The following is a 20,754-nucleotide window of genomic DNA, read 5'->3' as shown; positions in this document are numbered from 1 at the left end:
GGGTATCTCTGCTTCAAGAGGAGGGAAAACAGAACTGAGGCCAACGGGTGCTTCACGTGCTATATATGCCTTTGATTACATCATCCTCGACAGAGGCCTTCGAGGGACATCGACTCAGTGCCATCGACGCACAGCACCCTGTGCCGAAAAACTTGTTTGAAGCAGCTGGACAACAAGTGTCAAAGATGAGGAATACGTGGGAGGAACATCCAGTCGAAAGAACGTTACCAGGGGTAGGTAACTTGTTCTTCTCCCAGAGTCACCAATTTCACTTCTCCAGCTGGTTTGCAACTCCTGGGTCTCGTTCTGTCAGTCTCTTGTTCCTCCCAATTTTATTAGGCGATGCTGGGGCTCCCACTTTTTCAGGATAGTCCTTTCTTTGTGTTGGAGCTATACTCTCATAACTCCTTTACATTTCTTCATCTCAGTGGTTGACAGGCATTATCTATCACTCCTGTGATCTTACTCTTCACAGTACATGCAGGTACTTATCCTCTGTAATTACATTACAATAATATATGTAAGAGGAGGCTGGTTCTCCGTCAGCTCATAGGGTTGAACTGGGTTTTTGAGGATGGTGAAAAGGGAGTAGCTCATCGGAAAGGGAGTCCTTATCCCTATGGGGCATGTCTCTTCTTGTGTGGTTCTGCTTACTGCCACCCCTAGGGGGAATGTTGGGCTGCACGCACCTCCCTAACCTCACAGGAAAAGGCTCCCTCCACCCCCCCACACGGTCGAAGTAACTGAATCCCCTGATTCGTCACACTGCCTTCAACCACAACACCACTGAAATGTTATATGGGCCACATACCATCAATCAGTGTGTCTTAATGTGATTACCTTTGGCACTGGACTATTGCACAAAGCATCTTCCTGCTTCATGTTCATGGTGCCATCAATATGTAGGCAGGCTGACTGTCCTCTTCATCATTCATCTGATGATTGGGGGCTCCTCCAAGATGTAGTTCAGAGCATTTGTCTGTAGTAGGAAAATAGACAGGCTATTATTGAGTCGATGTAGTAGGTTGTCCCTCAGAATTGTTTGCCACAAGATAAAACATAAAGTATCTTTGTTGAGCATCTAGAATGGGCAAAGAGGAAAATCCCTTCGAGGATGCCTTTCAACTAGATTGCTCAGACAAGTTTCTCTGCGCTTTCCTTCGGACGCTGGTAATTCCCACGGTTCTAAAGCTGTTCAGGGTAAGCATGGACAGTGATGATTGTTTGGTCTGGACTGTCCACGCCAATTTCAATATTCCCATATACTACTTTTGCTAGAAGGTGTCTTCTTGAATCTTCCTTTGAGTACAGAATGATGTAGCAAGAGAAAGGATTGATCTACATCTCTCCCTACCATTGCTCAGCTTGAGAGCAGGGTATCCCTGTATTATGGTCAACATGGAATTTCTTCAGCCAGTATTTCAATTGAGTGAGGCCAATTCAAGTGAATGTGGTTTTGTCATGAATCAGGAGAAGAATATCAGCTATTTTATTGCATCCATATACACAATTACCTTTTAAGTCTTATTTAGCAGGCTGTGGATTCAAAGTTCATTCTTGTAAACCCGATCTGTCAGTTATTTCAACCTACATGAATATGGGTGAGGATGCTTGCTCCTTACAGAGTAAAGCCATTAAGCATCACATTGATTGTTGCTTTACCTTTTTCATAGTGGGATGTGATCTTGGTTCTAAAGTCCATAACTATCGAGCGTATGTCTTCCATGGTCTTTTTCCTTCTCTTCTGGAGGCAGCCCTATGCATATTCCCATGACGAGATAGGCCTAAGGATGGTTTCATCCATCATATCTATTAACCTACCTATTTTTTAATCTTGGCCAAATTATTTGCCAGCAGAAGAAGCTCTGCACAATTTGTATGTGGGGAAGTTTTTATAGTTTTATTTCAACAGTACCATGTCAAACAACTGATCTGTGTTTAACCTGGCCTTAAAGGTATCCAATGCCACAATGATTGTACTGTGTATTTCAAAAGCATACACTTGGCCTTTTCTTCCTGTTCCAGGTAGGCTATGTGTACATTCCACCAGATCTTAGGCATCATAATAGCTTTCCAAAAGCATGTGCCTATATCAAACATCTGAAGGATAGCCATTTGGGATACTCCCTGTGTTTTCTGTATACACATTCCCTGAATGGTTTGTGATGAATCCTATGGACCCATCAATGATCCTCAGCCTGAGTTCTCCTCCCATGTGGCCAAGGGACAGTAGCTGCTACCTGATCCTGACCCTTGGGGTGGTATTATGAGGGAGGATCACATGGGAGGTGATGGCTGCCATGGACACGTGTTAACCCCATTAGGAGAGACGCAGTATTCTTCCCTCCTAAATTAAGAAGGACCTATAATTGCTAAGTTCCTGATGGCATGTTGTCGTTATACACATCCCTCCAGTTGCAAAACTTTAAAATCCCTTCCTACCAGACATTCTAGACCGAATACTATTTTCACCTCATATATACATAACACACATATAACACATCCTGTCTATGACAGGATGTGTTGTATGTACCATATGGTATTTGTGCTAGTCAAACATCCCAAACAAAATCACCTCAAAAGTCCTACAAATCTTATGGACGCAACTCCCATAAAACCTCGTACTGGGATGAGAAAGGAGTTAGTATGGATCAGAAGAAACACTAAATTGAATATGCAGGCTAGGTATTATGAGGAAGCCCAACTACACAGGACATTTAAAAATGGTCTCTGCATTTACTGAGGAGAGAGAAGCCGAACAGAGCGAGAAGGAAGCAGACTCACGGGAGAAGGCGGAGGCGCAAGAAAAAATGCTGGTGGGATTCTTTCTTGCACCTCTTCCTTCTCCTTTGACTCTGCTTCCTTCTGCCTCTGTTGCTGCTTTCGGACAGTGCTCACCAGAGCGGTGCTGGGCCATGGAGGAGGCTACAAACACTTGAAGAGGTGCTCTAGTAAACTGGTAGCAGCGAACAAGCTATGAGCAGCACGGTTGAGTATTGGAGCAGCAGGTTCACCGGCAGACGTGCGCAAAGAGCTGAGAGGAAGTCTGCATAGCAGAAGGTGCCATCCCGAGGTGAAAGCTTCACTGTAGCTACATGCAACAGGTCGGAGCCAGTGCCAGACACTGGTGAGTCTGCCCAGAAATGTTGGGGGACCTGGGGCATTCTGACTGGTATGTGAAGCCTTAAGAAATTATTTTGAATATCGTGTGAGCGGAATACAAAGACAGAAGTTGCCCAAGTCCTCATGTGTGAGATGTCAACAAAGGGAAAGTTGGAGCAAATGTTGCCAAAAGCAGACGAATACTATTGATGAAGTGAAAAGGTTGAACTTGAACAAGTCTCCATATATGAAATGTCAATGTGGGGAACGTTAGGATAAGTAATACCCTAACCCATGAAAGCATATACAGTGAAGGAATACAACCGTGGTATACTGAAAGACGGTGAAAACATTGAAGAGAATCCATGGTGAAGGAAGAACAGGCAGTGAGCATTTGGGGAGAATATACCTGATGGGAGAGTATAGCAGGGGAGCTGCATACTCCAGAAAGGGATTCCTGGCAGGGGAGTATACCAGGTAATCCATCTAAGTTACTCAGAGATTACAAACATTGTCAATAGATACCTGGCAGGAGAGTATACCAGGGAATCTGATGAACATGTTTAAGGAACTATTGTTTGGGAAAAGACACGTTTGCCATCCTTAAGAAGTGGTTGCTTGAAAGAGACACTTTTGCCCTCCTTAAGAAGCCATTATTTGAAAGAGACCGTCTTTGCCATTCAACCTGAGACATACAGGGGAAGGGAATGCTCCCTCTGGATCCAAGGATTATTTTGTTGAATATTTGCTTTTTGAACACTTTTCACCAAACTTACATCAGAGACACATTACTTACACTTTTAGTTCAATTTAGTGTGAGGGTCTAATGTTTTGGACACAAGGACGGTGTGTATAATTTTGATGATGAGACACAGACAAATCTTTTTTTTTTAATTAAAACAATTTGTATTATTTTATAACAAACACGTCAACCATGGTAACTTTTTAGGAAATACATAATCAATATCAAAACATCACATTATACATTGTCGCTTCCCGTCCTGCCCCCTCCCTCCCCACAAACTTGTGCCATCACAACCTCATCATCTACATGAGCATTTTCGGGAATCTCTGTGTTCATTGACTCATCTGAGTCTTCTGTATCATGATTGACTTGGTGGGGGCTTGCCATTGAGGTCACCAGCTGCCTCCACGCTATCAGGGGGCCCGCTTCCTGTCCCCCCCCCCCTTGGTGACAGCTTCAAATCATACCACATTTTCTGCTTCCGCCCATCTCAAGAGGTCCGCCCACCATATCTCCACTCTGGGTCTGTGGGCCGCTTTCCAGGACATTGCGATTCTGCGTTTAGCCAAAATATAGGCCAGGTCCTTCATTTTACTGATATGCTTCGAATGACGTGGCCTGGGGAAATTCCCGAGCATGCAAGCCCAAGCAGATCCTACGTCCATTACCACTCCCCCACCAGCCATTTTTATCTTTATTTCCTCCCAGAATCTGTGCACCTCAGGGCAGGCCCAGAACATGTGTAGTAGTCCTGCCTCCTTCTCCCTGCACCTGGGGCATTTTTGTACAGCCGAGCCTCCAAACCTAGCTATTCTACTGGGAGTCAGGTAAGCTCTATGGGTGACATACAGCTGGATCTGCTGGAGTCTCGCATTCCGGGACACCTTTTTATGGTACCTTTGGGCTCTATCCCACTGTCCCTCTGTCATAGGTTCCCCCACCTCCTCCTCCCAGTCATGCCTCAATTGGAGAAGCTCCTTCGCCCTCAGGAGCTCATATATCCTAGATATTTCGTGCCCACCCTCCGAGACATCATTCATCGTTTCTAGGGAGGCATCGGGTTCTTCCTCTAGCATAGTCTCAGGCCACCTCTCTCTCACCTTTTTCATGAGCCTGGTATAAGTAATAAATTGGCCTCTATGCACCCCTGTCTCAACCTGCAGCTTCTGCAATCCCAACGCCTCCCATTCCTGCCATATGTCTCCAAGGGTGACCAATCCCACTGGTTCCCAGTACCTACGGACTGCTTCAAACAATTGGGAGTCGTCCCTGCATAGCACCACCAGTGGGGCCTGCTGGGAAAGCGGATCTGGGTCACCCACCGTTCTCCATGTCCTGCGCCATACTTCCCAGCCCAGCTTCAGTAATCTCCCCATCTTTGCCATTTTAGTGTTGCGCAGCCATACTGTCTCCCTCAAAAAGTAAGGAGCCGGTTCACCTTGCAAAAGCGTAGCTTCTGCCGAGTCTTCTGCAGACAACCACCTAGCCACATACAACTGTCCTGCCATGTAATACAGCTCAAAATTCGGTAGGTTTATGCCCCCCTTATCACATGTGTTCTGTAGTTTCCACAGGGCCACCCTATTTCTGGAGTTGCCCCATATGAAGCCCCTGCACATGCCATGAAGTTTCACAAAAAAGCGTTTGGGGATTAAGTACGGGACATTCACAAAAAAGTGCAAGAATCTGGGCAAGACCACCATTTTGAGTAGAGCTGCTCTCCCCATCATGGCTAGGGGTAATTTAGACCAGAACACCATGCTATTCTTAACTCCCTCCATCGCCTTCTCTGTGTTATGTTTGTGCTCTGTCTCTATATTGTGGTAAACATTTGATATTACCCAAATTGTTCGAACACAATTGTTCGGATGACCCAATTGATCGAAAGTCAAGTGTCCGAATTGACCTTTGCACAATTGACCATATATATATATATATATATATAATAGGGGGTTGCGGGGGGGTTTCCCTCTGCAGATATGTAATAACAATTGACCTTCACAATTCAGTCAATTGTGCAAAGGTCAATTGTGATTCGAACAATTGTAGTTCGAACAATCCGTATACATCCAAACATTTACGCCCAGATACTTGAATGCCACGGTCTGCCAGGGTATCTGCAAGACGGGCAGCCTCTCCAATGGGGTGCTCTTGTACCTTCCCAGGCGGAATAAACTGGACTTCCCCAGGTTCACCGATATGCCCGAGAGGGTGGCGTAATGACCCATCACCTCCAACACATATTGCAGGTTCTCCTCTGGGTAGCGCAAGTAGAGAAGCACATCGTCTGCATACAATGATATCAGGTGTGAGCCCCCTGTCGTGTGGATCCCCACCTCCCCGTATTGTTGCCGCAGGCATATTGCCAGCGGCTCTAATGCCAGGATGTATATCATTGGTGACCAGGGGCATCCCTGTCTGGTCCCCCTGCTAAATTGCCATTTATCTGAGATTGTGGTTCTGGTTTTGACTCTCGCCGTCGAGGTACTATATAGCATCTGGACCCATCTAATATATCCTGGTCCCATCCCGTATCCTTTCAGAGTCGCTTTCAACCACGGCCACCGCACTGAATCAAAAGCTTTCACCGCGTCCAACGACACGATAGCCAGCTCGCTCGAGTCTCCCTCAGTTTGGTCAATAATATGGTGTAGCCTCCTGTGGTTATCTGTAATATTTCTACCGGGGACATAGCCTGTTTGGTCTGGGTGTATCAATTTGCCAATTACCCTCTTCAACCTATTGGATAGCACTGCCGGGAGTATCTTGCTATCCTGATTGAGCATAGACAAGGGCCTGTAGGATCCGCATTTCGCGTCTGGTTTGCCTGCACAGACAAATCTTTAGTTTTAGTTTCCTAGGTAGGGAAACCCTCTTTGGGATAGTGACAGGCCTTTATCCAACCCTTTCCTTTCAATAAAGATGTCTGATGTTCAAAATGCTACTACTTTGTGTCCGTCTATCATTTCTGACTCCTCACAGGTTCCCCCACACGATTTTTATCTTTTGGTAGGGTATAACCTCAAAGACGTTTACCAAGTCCTATCAACCTCCTCCACAGTGAACATTTTTCATGTTTGATCTGTCCTAACCAGATGGGAAGAAGGGAGAGATATATGTAGCATCTATCACATAACAGAAAGGGTACCAGAAATAGGCCTGACAAAACTTTGAGTGAAAACCGGTTTTATTTAATCGAACTCTTCCCTCGCCCGGATAAGCAATCACAGATCATGTTCAAGACTCTTTCCAAAGTTTCAACAATTTGTGGCGCCCCTGTTAAAGTAAACAAGGTTTGGGGGTTTTACCTTGCCACTCAGTCTTTGGGCAATGTCTCTGTTTCTTCCCCTTTTTGTTTTTCATCGATGATAGTATGCAATGACCTAATTTTCTTCTGTACAACTCTTAGTCAGTTTCTCCTTTACAAGTTGTAGGTATAACGTGATCTTCTCTTGCACTTAAAGGTGGAGACGACTGGGCGTGCCTTCCCCAGATCCCACAGGTAGTGTCACAGCATTCGAAATTGAGGGGAGATGAGAGCTATTTATCTCCTGCTTGCATCCTCGAAGAGCCTGTTTCCCTTGGCACCAATAGCTACCAGGAGCTACCTTTGGCTCCCCAGGCCAACTGATGCCAAACAAACACACCTATTGGAACTTAATTCTGTGCATTTGGGACAATCTACAAATAAGCATTATGACACATTTATATTACATTTAAAGCATAAGGGGTCAAACAAAATAAGCAAAATGTTAAGTTTGCATCTTATGTTGAAGTTCGATTTATGGAATGCTATGCACTAGCCCCTGGTTCACCAGCCCAGTGGTAGCTCCTGCTCACTGGTTAATACTGGATGCCCAGGAGCTGCATTTAGCTCCTGCTTATCTAATCTTAAATTTTACCCCTGTCAAGAGTACCTTATCAAATTGCCCTTTTCGACTGCCTTTTTCTCTGTCTCTGTTCCTGGCCCTTCTCAATGCCATGCCACATGCTCATTCCTCCTCCCTCTATGGGTTTTACTCTTACATTTGGGGATTCATCCTTTTACCCCCTACTACTTAAGACCTGGCAAGCCTCCTGTACCTTACTTGGATGTCTCAATCCTACCTCCTTTGGCACCCAGTTTCATTCTCCTCCTGGCACGCCTTGAACTCCTTCTCAACTCCAGTGTTTTTCTTTTGGTATCCCCTGTCCTCTTCTACTCTACCTCCTCCTCCATATGTTCCTTTTCCTCCTCCTTAACTCCAACATCCTCGATCAAGTGTGTTTTCTCCATATCTTGCTTACTAGAGTTGATCTCCGTTTTTCTTCTAGCTGCCAGGAGAGTGTTATGTATGGCAGGTATATGACAAAATGCAGTTATAAAAGGAAACAAATACTTCTCATGTTTTGGATATGCTAAGTTTACATGACATTGTGCAGACCCGTATTGGGTATGTTTATTCATTATTTTATTTATACTCAAGGGAAGTTATGGGCGTGAGAAGGTGCTTTTTCTAAGACTATATTTGCTTCAGGGAATTGTTAATTATCACAACGGCAAAGGGAACCAGTCAGCAGAATCTCTATCTAAGGTATGTCACCTTGTTACTGCATACTCTTTTGTTCTATTTCTGTATTTGATAGCATGTTCCGTACAGTAATTGTAAAATATGATTGATGTCATTCCTTTTGACTTGTGTATTTAAGAGATATGTTTTAAGAATGCACTTTTTTGTCCGTCCATCTCCTATTGCTAGCTTGTATGAATGCTTACACTAGAAATTGTAAATAATTATGCACCTTAAAGTAGCTGAGGCCAGGCATCAAATGGTGGTAACCGAGCATTACAAGTGTCTGCCAAGCATTGTTAGTATTTTAAACACTGCCACAGAGGCAGTTATTGCCTTGACAGTCCCATTGGAGACCCTGCTTTAAACTCAATCAGTTCCCCCTCAACCACCAGTACCACTAGAACTGGGGGTTGCACCTCTGTCTGCATTATCTCCTCTCAAAGTGACATCAAAGCGTCCTCAACAGCAGGTTTGTAGATCAACTTCCTCTGAAACTGTCCCCAGTAGCCTTTTACCACTTTCGGAAGCCAAAAAGTATGGTTTGGGCCAAGATGATAGAGAAACCTTAAGCCCATTGGTGCACAATGAAGATCCAGATTAATGGGAGGATTCTCAACGAAGTCCCTAAAGAGCTCACATTATGAATAAGGCAATCATCAAAACTCATTTTGTTTCTTCAGGCAAGGTCTTTTTTCGTTCTAAAATAGACATGCCTCATCCCGTTTGTTGATATCCTGTCCACATTCAGTGTTGCCAAAGGACCATGTGCACCATATCAGGGCCCTACCTGTAAAATAAAGCTCCCTGGGGCTACAGCACTTGGGACTCTGCCTGCAAATGTGGAAGACATTTGGAGCACTGTGATTGGCTCCCAGAGGGACATGTGACACACTGTTGAGCCTTATTCAATCTCCCCAGGGGATTTGCAGCCAACGGCCAAAAGCAGCACAGGGCAGATTCCTGTTTGGGCCTGTTAGGACCAGACAAAGTCTTAAGCCAGAACCCCTGCTCAAGCCAGTACTTTGCTGAGCTAACCCCCTCCCTTTCCTGCTTCCTTACATAGGGATCATTCTACCCCTTGACTATCCATTTTCTGCAGAGCTTCTGTTACTTCACTGAGCCCAAGGACATTGCTGTTTTGGGCCATCTAACTTTAATTTGGTTACCTCTAGCCCCATTCTAGTCCAACACCTGCTTTTTCCCAAACAACCATCCAAGCCTTCCCTTTCTGCTCGCACCCATACTAGGGCTGCAACCCTTCTTTATTGTCTATACTTGCCTATTTCTTCATGCATCTTGACTTTGCTTCATTCCTTTTTCTACTCACTCTTCTTCACTTCTCCTATAGCCTTCAGCCTCAAATGGGTGTAACCTATGCATCACTCTTCGGCGTCCCCATCTTTCTCCTGCCTAAATGCACCCACATGCCTCAAATAAGATGCTACTGTTCTCCCAGGATCTTCAGCCTTCTCCATCCGCCTCGCCTGCTGCACATCTGCTCCTCCCCCACACCTCCCTTCATTTTACTACTTGCACTTTGGAATGCACAATCCCACTGCAACAAGTCACTGACCACTACAACTCTTATCACCCTCATCTTTCACTTCCTGCTATCACAGACACCTGGATCTCGCCCCAGGATGCTACTACACTAGCAGCTCTCCACAATGAATTTGCTACCTTCTCCCACTAGCCATGACCCATGGGAAGGGTTACGATGCGGGGTTCCTTATGAGTAAGGCCCTCAACACTGTCCCTCTACTTCTGTCCGACACTAGCTCTTTGTCATGGTCCTGAAGTCAGGGCAACAGGCATGCAGGGGTCGCATGCACAGGAGACCCGGGTGGACACTGTCCTGGCGCCTTTGGCACCAGGCTCATGAACAAAAGTAAACAAGAACATCCATTTAACACCGAAGACATAGCACTTTAGATGCATTAACCTTGAACATTCCATCCATTAAGCTGGATGCATTAACCTTGAACATTCCCTCCATTAAGCAGGATGTATTAACCTTGAACATTCCCTCCATTAAGCAGCCCCAAGTGTATTTTTAGATGTGGCTGCTAATGGATTGCCTTTGCACGTGCTCACTCTCTAGGAGTGGCAGGGTGTGGCTGGTAAGCCGGCCCTAATGGGCGTGCCCACGATCTCACCTATATAAGCTGCCCGATCCTCAAGACAGATACTTCACGTTATTCTGCACTTGCAAGCAGCGTAACGCTCACCGTCGCCTGAGGTCAGACGTACCTTTGAAGATCCTGCTTCCTGGACATCCTCCTTCCTGCCAGCATACTTACCAACTGGGGGAAGCTGTTCCTACCTGTACATCTCTTCGGTGAACCAAGTATTCATCTTTACACTTTCCAGAACACCGAAATCTTCATCTTGGCACCGCAGCGTGACATGCTCCATCGTCGACAGCAGCGCCTGCAAGGAAAAACAGAAGACAAGGTTAGACATTGAAAAAACAGTCAGTTTAAGATTGCGCTTCGCCATACTTTGCGCTTTGCTTAAACCATCACTTACCTGCTGTCTAACATTGCGGTAGCATCCATCTTCCATCCAGCCTCGTCTTGCGTCTCACAGCTGCATTGAGGCCGCATTTCCATCTAAGGGAGGAAAACAGAAGAGAGACATTATTGCGGGCATAAATAGGAGCAACATATAAAGACATTAAATAGAACGAACAGCATCACAAGAGTTCAAGAAAGACTTACCAATCATATGGAGGAGCATAGTCACAGCTGGAATGGACTAATCCTTATCAGGGATCAGTGAATGAACTAGATCCCATTCGACGTGCCCATGCCAGAAGTAGCAGGACGGAGAGCTTATCTTCCATACTTCACATGTGAGCTTTATGGGCCGGCGTATGCTCACAGAAACCGTACTTTGGGGTGAAGGGTTCGAGAGGTACAACAATCACAGATTGGCACACTCACACACTCTTATCTCAATGCAGGAGCAGTATCACCACGTACCACTGCTCTCACCTTTTCTACTGGGGCAGAGGCCTGAAGGGGGTGATTCAAGTTCAGGGAGGACTGCAACCGTGCCCCAACACCTCCGCAGAGACCAGGTGAGCGTAACAGAACACGAAGCCTCTAATACTCTCTGCCTGGGCGTTATGGAAACTATTATGGAAACAGATCAGTTAGCCCTCTTACTAGGGGAAATACGGGCTGAAGTACATGCTTCAAGACAGGAAAACAATGCATTACGGAGGGATCTTATTCTAACTCGAGAAAGAACTGACAAATTGGCAAGACAAATGCTACAAGCAGGACTGGTTCCACTGCCTGGAGTGACCCATTCTTCTTCACCACAACAATCAACACCGGTTCAGGTGGTTCTTCCAGGAGCATTGCCTCTAGCCCCTCCTAAACGCTTCATCTGCGACCCAAACAAGTTTGCTGTATTTATGAACCAATGTCGTCTTCATTTTTTGAGCAGACCAGCAGCCTTTCCTAATGACCAAGCCAAAGTGGCGTTTGTACTCTCGTATTTAGGAGGTAGTGCAGCGGACTGGTCTATACCTTGGGTAAATCAAGATGACCCTTTACTCTGCAACTTTGGGAATTTCCAACATGAGATGGAGAAATTGTTTGCCCGTCATACTCAAGGAAAAGCTCTGGACAACGATTTGTTGTCACTTAGACAAGGGAGTCAAGATCTATTAACCTATATTACAACCTTCAATCATCTCATAGCCCAGACAAGAAGAGGACTACACTCTTTTACCGAGGGTTACGTGGAGAAAGGATGTGTTGGCTCAAGTGGTGAATCCCCCTGAGAGGTGTGCGGACTATATAGACCTGACGGTGCAACTCGATCATAGGTTGCAGAATCGGAAAATGGATCGAGCTAGATCAGAGGGACGGTCAGTTTACTTACGACCTTGTGAGAATCGGACTAAACCACATGAATAGTGTGAGCCAATGCAAATTGGTGGGTTACGAAGTCCCCTTACCAAAGCAGAAAGGGGAAAAAAGAAGACAACAACAGCTTGGCTTATATTGTGGACAAGCAGGTCACTTCCCCCGTGACTGCCCGGTAAAACCACCCAAGTAAACGGTTGGGGCAACAGACGAAACTGATGAAGAAGAACAGAACTCGGGAAACGCCAATGCCCGGCAATTGTAGGGGTCCGCTTGTCGAGCATGAAAAAGGAATCCATACAGACCTCATATCTAGTCCTTCCAGTGCTTTTGGTGAATCACAAGCAACCATCAAAAATACATGCCTTGGAGGTATATATTGATTGTGGAGCTGTGGGTAACTACATTGACAAAGATTTGGCTCTCCGGCTAGGCCTTCCTCTCTGACAGAAGCAGAAATCGGAAAACATCCCTGCTGTGGATGGTTATCAGCCATCATCTGGCCCGGTGACACAATACACTTAGAAAGTCAAGCTTCTGTGTCAGGACGGGCATCGAGAGGACATTACTTTCGATCTCATCAGTGCTCCTCAGTTCCAGATGATATTGGGAATGCCCTGGCTGGAGACCCACAATCCTAGGATCGACTGGCGAAAACGAGTTCTGACATTTCCTCATGATTGTGCCGACACATGTTACAAAAAAGATGACACCAATCTGAAACCGAAGAAAGGAATCGTGTTGGGCCTCATCAGCTCCTTACCGCTTGAATACCAAGATTACCAGGATGTCTTCAAAAAAGAGCAAGCCAACGTTCTGCCCCCGCACAGACCCTAAGATTGTCAAATAGATCTTGTACCCTGAGCCCAGATCTCTTGCAGCCGAATTTACGCTCTGACAGAACAGGAGAATCAGTATTTAAAACTTACCTGGATTAGTACCTGGCGAACGGTTTCATTCGCCCGGCCAAGTCACCTGCCTCCTCGCCCTTATTCTTCGTGCCTAAAAAGGAGGGGGACTTAAGAACTTGCATCGACTATAGAGCCATCAAACAGATCACAGTAAAAAATCGATATCCGAGGTATCACTCAGAAATCATGAGAGGGCAGCCGACAAAGATAGAGAGCTTACCAGAATATCTGCGCTCCCTACCCAGGCAGGACGCAAAGCAGCTGGAATACCTCGAAACGCCTATATCGGAGGAGGAAATAATTGAAGCCATCAAAGCATTGAAACCAACGGCTCCCGGACCCGATGGTCTAACGGCATCATTCTACAAGAAATACTCACGGATCCTGGTTCCTCAGCTGAAAAGACTATTCAACTCTTTCTTGACATCCGGCAGCGTCTCCAAGTCAATGACGGAATCAATGACGATCTTGTTGCATAAACCCGGGAAGGCGCCTGAGCTAGCAGCATCCTACCGCCCAATCACGCTTATGAACAATGACGGTAATATTTTTGCTAAAGTACTGGCGGGCAGGCTAAACACGCCTAATCGACTGCAACCAGACTGGGTTTATCACTGGAAGAGGGGCAAATGACAATATCCGCAGAACAATAGACATTGTTGAACATGCCCACAGGTCTGGGGTCGGAATGGCAGTGATCTCATTGGATGCTCACAAAGCATTCGACATGATAGACTGGGGGTATATACGGGCGACCCTGAAGCACTTTGGATTTGGCCCAAACTTCACCAAATGGCTCATGGCTAACTATAAAATTCCCTTGTCACAGTTAAGGGTTAATGGCGGGAGGTCGGAAGCAATACAGATACTGAGGGGAACCAGGCAGGGATGCCCACTATCCCCATTAATTTTTGCCCCATCTATGAAGCCTTTTGCAGCTAAAATCAGGCAAAATACCATGATCAGGGGGGTCCAAATTGGGGGCAATGAATATAAAATTGCGTTATCCGCTGACGATGTTCTGATAACAGCATCGAATCTGGCAGCGTCTCTCGACGCCTTATGGAAAGAAATAAGTGACTTTGGACTGTTATCAGGATTTAACTGTAAATCCTGATAACAGTCTGAAGTCACTTACTTCTAGATAAATCAACAGCCTTGGCGATTAATATCCCTAAACGGGAAAGAGAAGCCCTCTGCCCACTAATGTCTATTCCATGGGCAGAAAAAGCAATAGACTACCTAGGCGTGAGAATCACTAAGAACCCTACCCGTCTATACATCGAAAATTTCCCACACCTAATTACGAATCTTAAGAACGATCTGAAATCATGGCCCTCTAAAGACATTGCCTGGTTCGGCCGCATCTCGGCCATAAAAATGAACATTATTCCTAGGTGGTTATACACATGCGCTGCAGTCCCGACCCGTATCCCAGGATCGGTACTGGTATACATGCAAAAGAAAATGCAGGGATTTGTCTGGGGGGGGGAAACATGCATCAGCAAGCGAATAATGTTACGGGACAAGGGTTTGGGGGGCTGGGGGTCCCAGACATAGGCAGGTACACCCTAGCAGCACAACTATCACATGCGTTCACATGGTTTCAAGTGGTTGATCCTCCGAAATGGAAGCAGATTGAGGAATCCTGGTGCGTGGGCAACCCCGCAGACCTTCCACATCTGCCACAGAGGAAAGGACAAGTTAACAGGGGCCCTCTAACAGCTACAATCACGACAGCCTGATGCTTGAAAACAGCAGCTCGAAGGTGGGGCGGCCGGGGAACGCTAGGCCCTCTATCACCCATCTGGAATAACCCAGAGTTCTCACCGGGCTGTAGCCCCAATAACTTCCAAGCTTGGAGGGAGGGGGGATTACTTAAAACGAGCGATTTCCTGGAGGAAGGCCAACCCATCCTATTCGAAAGATGCAAAGAGAAATTTGGAGTAGGGGAAAGGGAAAGATTTCATTACTCACAGATAAGGCACTGGCTGTCTAATAGAGCGGTGCGCGAGAAATGCTCAAGAGAACTTACGGCTCTGGAGAGCACTCTCACGGCCCCCATGAAAAGGAGTAGAATCTCAACACTATACCGTCTCCTGGACAGAGTGGACCCCTCCAAAAAAGAAAGGTATATGACTGAATGGGAGAGGGATCTGGGTAGGGAAATAGAAGTGGAAGAATGGGCAAAAATATGGGCCAGGCTGCATAAAAGCTCGCAATGCATTACAAATAGGGAGGGGGGCTCTAGGCTATGCTATAGATATTATGTGACCCCGGTACAAATTAACAAGGCTCATCCACACCTCTCGGACCACTGCTGGCGAGGATGCCCCGACACTGGATCATTGTTTCACATGACATGGACATGCCTAAAGGCGGAGGCATATTGGAGGGAGATACTTAAGCACATTATGGATATTACGGGACTCACTATTCCTTGGGACCCGGGGATTGTTCTCCTGGGGGAAACAGGGGGAGGGGCATTACCGATATCAGGCCACATACCCCGATTGTGTACGCACCTACTCCTGGCAGCGAAAATTGCCATGGCCCGCCTGTGGAAACACAAAGACGGCCCATCTATAGCATTATGGTGGTCCAAATGCTGGGACATCGTAGTAGCGGAAAGGGTAACCGCAATCTGCGACAATACGCTTACGAGACACAGGAACACTTGGGACCCATTTATGGACTACGCATCCAGATTCCCAGCTCTGACTAGAAGACCACCACTCACCAGGTGGCTACAAAGCAGCCCCCTCTATTGACTGCGCCGCATATCACAGTCACACCCATTCACCCCAGAAGGATGACTCAACCTGCCAAGCCCTAGCAAATCCTTGGACATCCGAACATGGCCACCACAGAGGAAAACCCCTGTACTAATTATGATATGCTGGTTCTGAATGATGTAATTCACTGATCAAATGCTGTTGTTGATGTAATGAATCTGTATAACTAATAAAATGTTGTTATGAAAACAAAAATCGATATCCTTTACCACTTATACCAGAGCTCCTGGACCAAGTGAAACATGCTCAAATCTGCACAAAACTGGATTTGAGAGGAGCATACCATCTTGTAAGAGTAAAAGAGGAAGACAAGTGGGAAACGGCCTTTCTCACGAAGTACAGCCTCTTTGAATACCAGGTCATGCCCTTCGGGCTATGCAATGCCCCCATGGCGTTCCAATTTTTTTATGAATGATGTACTCCGTGAACTACTGGAAGTTTGCGCTCTTGTTTACATTGACAACATTCTTATCTACTCAAATTCCATGGAAGAACATGTAGGCCATGTCCGGGCAGTCTTATAGAAGCTTCGACGACACCAATTGTATGCCAAGTTGGAAAAATGTTTTTTGCATGTATCCGAGGTCGAGTTCTCAGTTTCATGCTCACACCACAAGGCGTACATATGGATACACGAAAGGTGGATGCAATCCTCCAATGGCCCTCACCAACATCCACGAAAGGAGTGCAAAGCGTGCCCGGATTCACCAACTTTTACCGTCGGTTTATACCTGGGTTTTCACAAATTGTACATCCAATTACCTCCTTGTTAAAGAAAAATCAAAAGTTCCATTGGTCGACAAAAGCTGAAGAAGCCTTCCAGAAGTTGAAACTAGTATTCACTACAGCACCAGTCCTTTGACACCCACAACCATACCTACCTTACATAGTTGAGACAGATACTTCAAAAATAGACATGGGAGCAGTATTGTCACGACGAGACCCTGAAACAGGACAACTACACCCCGTCGCATTCTGGTCCTGCAAATGTACAGCCCCCCCAGTTGAACTACACAATCACAGATAAGGAATTACTGGAGATTAAAGCGGCATTCAAGGCCTGGAAACATTACCTTCTGGGGGCGAGACATACACTCACTGTCATCTTGGACCACCGTAACTTGCAATACTTGAAAAACGCCATAGCACAATCCTCGTGTCAACTTCGTTGGGCTCTCCTTTTCGCGGAATACGATTTTATTATCACTTATAGACCTGGAGGACGCAGTGGGAAAGCAGACGGTCTATCATGCATGAGTGAAGAAAAAAAGGCTTTTACAGCATCCAACCCCATAGCCATAATTCCTGAGGAAAGGATTCAAACCAGAATAGCTGCCACCACGTGTGTGGATGACCGAAGAAGCAGTTTGCAATCCCAGATGGATCAATCAATACAACAGGAATGGCTGTTAAAAGGTGACCAGTACACCATCGAAGACAGTCTACCGTATTTCCAAGGACGATTATATGTCCAAGACCAATAACTGCAAAAGCAAATCATCACAAATTGCCACAATTCATTAATCGAGGGACATCCAGCAATAGCCAAAACTCAGGCTATGGTAAAATAAAACTACTGGTGTCCAACCTGGCGAAAAGACATCACCCAATTTATTGAAACCTGTGGTGTCTGTGCACAACACAAGTCTCAGAAACAGAACCCTGCTGGCTTACTACATCCCCTAACAGTACCGGCAGTACCTTGGCATACCCTGTCGATGGACTTCATCACGGATCTTCCACCCTGCAATGGATACAGCACCATATTAGTTGTTGTGGATTTATGTAACGCTCACCTGGTTCCCACGGGGGCGCTGGTCTAGTCTGGATTGCTGTGGCCTCTTCTAGCGTGATGCGCAGGACCCGGAACACCGATTGGACAGGACTTCCAAATCGTGCTTGCCTGGCCCGTAGGAATATCCTTCTGCAGATGAGAAAGGTGATTAACAGTCTGCAGAATAGTGTGCTAGCTCCCCCCTTCCCCCGTTCCCCCTTCGTTCCTCTCTAACTTCCTCCAAACCCCGGTTTAAGCTCACCTTATGGTTTGGAAGGATGAACTCTCCATCCTGCTTCTGGTGCAGGGGCGCGTGTTCGTCCAGTTACTTCACTGGTTTTCAGAATGGCGCTGGCAAAATCCACTTGACTTTCCTGAGCGATGCGCCGTAAGTATGAAAGTTCAAAGTTCAAGTGAGGCCCGCTTTATGTTGTCTTTCTAACCTGTGATCTGTCCTTTATTTCAGGTGCAGAATGAAGGCGATGCGTCGAGGGGTTAAACTGCCGAGGTGAGTAGAGATGAGGGCGATCCCTCTAAATGTCCTCATCATTCCCCAGAAATGTCTCTTGTCCTTTCCCCATAGGGGCCGGGGTACGGTACCTGCCAACGGGGCGGCGCCGACCCGAAATGTGGAAGAAAAGCCGGTAAGTATTATGGCTGTTAATCAGGCTTTCCTTCTGCTCACCTTTTGTTTCTTCCTCTCTCCCCTAGGTGCAGAGATGTTGCGTCCGATGCTGACAGCCACAATGGAGCCGGGAGATGTCTCGAGGACAGGTGAGTGAAGCGTGGTGCTGCAGCGAGCAACGCAATGCTTTTAAATGGAAGTCTTTCTTCAGGGATGCTGGCGAGAAGATTCCGGATGCAGGTAAGAAGTTTGAAAATAGTCCTTGGTTTTCACCTTTCTCTTCTCTTCCTTCCTTGCAGGTCTTCCAGGTTCGAGGCGGGCATGGCTGGAGTCCAGGAGCAGACACGGTGAGCATTAAGCTGCAGGAAGCAGAACAACGCGAAGCATGAGCTGCTGTCTGGGCGTGGCTTAAATAGCCTCCAAAGAAGTCCCAGGTATGTATCCTTCCCCAACTAGGTATGTATCCTTCCCTGGCCACGCCCGAGTGAAAAAATAGTCCCTATGAAAAAATAGTCCCTTTCAGGTCTCAGGGAGGCCTGAAGCGTGCAGCATGGTCTGTATCAGGTAAGTACACAAAACACCTCCCTTTATGAGCCTGGCGCAAAAGGCCAAAGAGCCCCTATAAGGGGCTGCTGGGCTTTTACCTGAGGGCATGATGCCTGCTTCCGGGGGTGCTGGGCCTGGCCTGGTGCTCCGGGGGTAGGCATCATGACAATTTATTCTCCAAAATGGCCCATTTCATCCCTCTGAAGGGACTCCCAACTGCGTCAACTCTCGCTTCTGTGTTCCTAGAGCAAATTGTTCGATTGCATGGATTTCCATCAATATTAGGATCTGATCGCGGAACGCAATTTATTTCTGCCTTTTGGCGAAAGTGTTGTACGATTGCCAAAATCGATCTCCAGTTGTCCACAAGCCATCACCCTCAAACTGATGGGCAAACTGAATGAACCAACCAAACTTTAGAGCAATATCTCATGCGTATGTTGCTGCAAAAGTCTGAGGATTCTTGGAAAAATATACTCTGCATAGCTGAGTATGCATACAACAACTCTGTTCACACAAGCACAGGGCAAACTCCATTCTACACTGTGCACGGAAAACATCCGGGGACATCAGTATTTGATCCACTTGATACCCTGGAAATGCCAGCTATAAAAAACTTGCATAAAACCATCACTCAGGTTCTTAAGGAGGCGACAGAGCATTTGACCAAGGCTAAGGAAAGACAGAAACTGTTTGCTGATCGACATCAGAAGGAAGCTCCTGCCTACCAGATTGAAGAAAAGGTGTGGTTAGCATTCAAATATATTCCCCCGAAGGGGGCAAGCGCTTTCGGCCCATGATACCTGGGCCCCTATACTATAAAGTCCATAATCAATCCTGTTGCCATGAAAGTGGAGTTACCATCTCACATGAAATTCACCCCATATTTCATGTCTCTCTCCTCAAACCAATGAAGTCCAATACACGACTTAGTTCTCCGACAGAGCCTGAAGTAATAGATAGAGAACCAAAATATGAAGTCAAATCCATCCTGGACTCCAAGGTTGTAAGTGATTTCAATCCGACACACACCCAAGTCAACGCCTGGCATGTAGTGCACAACTGAAATCCTTATTTATTTTTGTCTAAAGGTTCATTATTCTGAACGATATACCACCCATATCGCTCCCTTCTCCTGGAACCCCCCCGGTCACACTGAACTAGGAATCAGGCTGGTTTGCAAAGGTAAATATTTATTTATGTATTTAAAATGTAATCACAATATGTTTTAATAAGTACACAACAATCACCAATGGGGTGATGTAACACTGAATAATATCTTTACTACACGAGGAGTAAGTAGTGAGCAAAACAATTCAGCACAGAAAATAATACTTTTGTGTCTGTTCAGATAAGGTAGCACGGTGTTGAGAGGTTCCCCCTGCAGACCCCTCAACCCCCAATAGGTAATGTAAAGAGATGGGTGGAGAGAGCAGGTATTCAGGAAGGGCAGAAATCAAATAGAATATCAATCCCACTTCCCCCTTTCAAACACAAGAGACAACGGAATTGACTGTCAAGCTGTCAGAATGGCTTTTAAAGTTATCTTTAGAATGGACTGGGCAAAAACACCATATATGGTAAAAATGGCTGAAATTGTTATAAATTCTTATGGGAGCCACTTTGATAGTTGCACACAAACACAAGCAATGATGTAATCCAAAGAAAACATTTGAAATATTAAAATTCAATTCGGAAGCAATGAAAAACTGTTGTACACGTGTAAAAAATTTCCCAAAATTAAAATTTGTGGCAAACTTTTCACTGCACGATATTCGCGATAACGGGAGAATCGAATTGATTTGCAATGCGGTTTTAGGTG

At 46.0% G+C, this 20,754-nt stretch overlaps 1 protein-coding gene across 9 annotated transcripts in view; it reads left to right on the top strand.

Moving 5' to 3' along the window:
- The window catches only part of NUB1 (negative regulator of ubiquitin like proteins 1), a 1,721,658-nt gene that overhangs the window by 996,554 nt on the left and 704,350 nt on the right, over positions 1-20,754 (top strand). For 8 of the 9 annotated variants that reach the window (XM_069647724.1, XM_069647720.1, XM_069647723.1 and 5 more), the window contains one exon: positions 8,314-8,421. The exons of the other annotated variant lie outside the window; for it this stretch is intronic. In XM_069647724.1, coding sequence (XP_069503825.1) covers positions 8,314-8,421 — 108 coding nt within the window. The remainder of the gene's footprint in view (positions 1-8,313; positions 8,422-20,754) is intronic. 9 annotated transcript variants of the gene reach the window in all.

The sequence above is a fragment of the Ambystoma mexicanum genome, chromosome 2q, assembly GCF_040938575.1.
Source record: "Ambystoma mexicanum isolate Mex_15411 chromosome 2q, UKY_AmexF1_1, whole genome shotgun sequence".
In the NCBI taxonomy this organism is placed as follows: domain Eukaryota; kingdom Metazoa; phylum Chordata; class Amphibia; order Caudata; family Ambystomatidae; genus Ambystoma; species Ambystoma mexicanum.
Note: the sequence above shows the minus strand (reverse complement) of the source record. Positions and strands in the feature narration are given on the sequence as shown.